The sequence below is a fragment of the Sinocyclocheilus anshuiensis genome, unplaced genomic scaffold, assembly GCF_001515605.1.
Source record: "Sinocyclocheilus anshuiensis isolate Anshui unplaced genomic scaffold, SAMN03320099.WGS_v1.1 scaffold714, whole genome shotgun sequence".
NCBI lineage: Eukaryota > Metazoa > Chordata > Actinopteri > Cypriniformes > Cyprinidae > Sinocyclocheilus > Sinocyclocheilus anshuiensis.
This window is the reverse complement of record NW_015546068.1, coordinates 1,201,714-1,202,779: the sequence shown is the minus strand read 5'-3', so window position 1 is coordinate 1,202,779 and position 1,066 is coordinate 1,201,714. Positions and strand designations below refer to the sequence as shown.

General features: G+C 35.4%; 1 protein-coding gene across 4 annotated transcripts in view; it reads left to right on the top strand.

Annotated features, from left to right (window-relative positions):
- Positions 1 to 1,066, top strand: part of LOC107699667 (endophilin-B2-like) — a 35,946-nt gene that overhangs the window by 3,741 nt on the left and 31,139 nt on the right. For all 4 annotated transcript variants that reach the window (XM_016500999.1, XM_016500998.1, XM_016500997.1 and 1 more), the window contains exon 2: positions 469 to 610. In XM_016500999.1, the coding sequence (XP_016356485.1) occupies positions 469 to 610 (142 nt within the window). The remainder of the gene's footprint in view (positions 1 to 468; positions 611 to 1,066) is intronic.

Below are 1,066 nucleotides of genomic sequence, written 5' to 3'. Positions count from 1 at the left end.
TGTTTGAGTGTCAGGTTTCAGAAATTGTGTGACAAGTAAAGATTTTGTGTGTAAGCAGTTGAAAAAAACTGTAAATTGCGTAATTTAGTTACATGTAACTAGTTACTCCCCAACACTGGCTGTTTGTTATTACCGTATTGACCCGAATATAAGACGATTATATCAAAAAGTGTATATTTTTTTAATGTGATTGTTGGTACATTTTACCAGTTTTTACCATACTTTCAAAACAAAAATTAAAATAGGAAAAATATGCAATATGAAAATAATTGAAGACAAAATGTGTTTTACTGAGAAAAAACAAGATTTGTTTTTTAAAAAGCTTTTTTTCCAAAAGGTACATCTGGAAAAAGGTGGGTCGTCTTATAATCAGGGTCGTCTTATATTCGGGCCAATAAGGTATTTTTTTAATGCGTTTCCTCTCAGGAATATGACCGATTCTTGTTGATCTCATTACTTCTGCTTCAGTTTACAGAGGAGAAACTGGGACAGGCTGAGAAGACCGAGCTGGACACTCACTTTGAGAATCTGCTGTCCAGAGCTGACTGCACCAAAAACTGGACCGAGAAAATCTACCGACAGACTGAAGTTGTGCTTCAGCCAAACCCTGGTGAGTCGTGACCTGGACACACCTGATATATAAGGGTGATACTTCAGGGCACTTTGGACTACTTCTGTGAGCTGTTTCATCTGGGGCACCTTGAACATGTTCCGGAGTATAATATCTGTTCAAGGCTTTGATCGAACATCAACTACTGTGTGTGATGATAATGACATTATTCAGCTCTTTTGGAGAAAAGTCTTAAAAGATAAAAAAACATAAGAGATTATTTGTTTATTAAATAAAATTCTCCATTTTGCTGATGCCCCCCCAATCAATGCTTTAATCGATTTATATAAATAAATAAATATATATAAATGCTTGTGATGAGCGTTGGTTCATCATGTGACTTTCCCCATCACCACCTGCTTTTGGTGGTTATCAGTGTTTCAGGTACAAAACAGATTTCAGTACTTCAGTAGGTTGGTATATTAACATTATATCAGTTAAAGAAATTAGGGTATT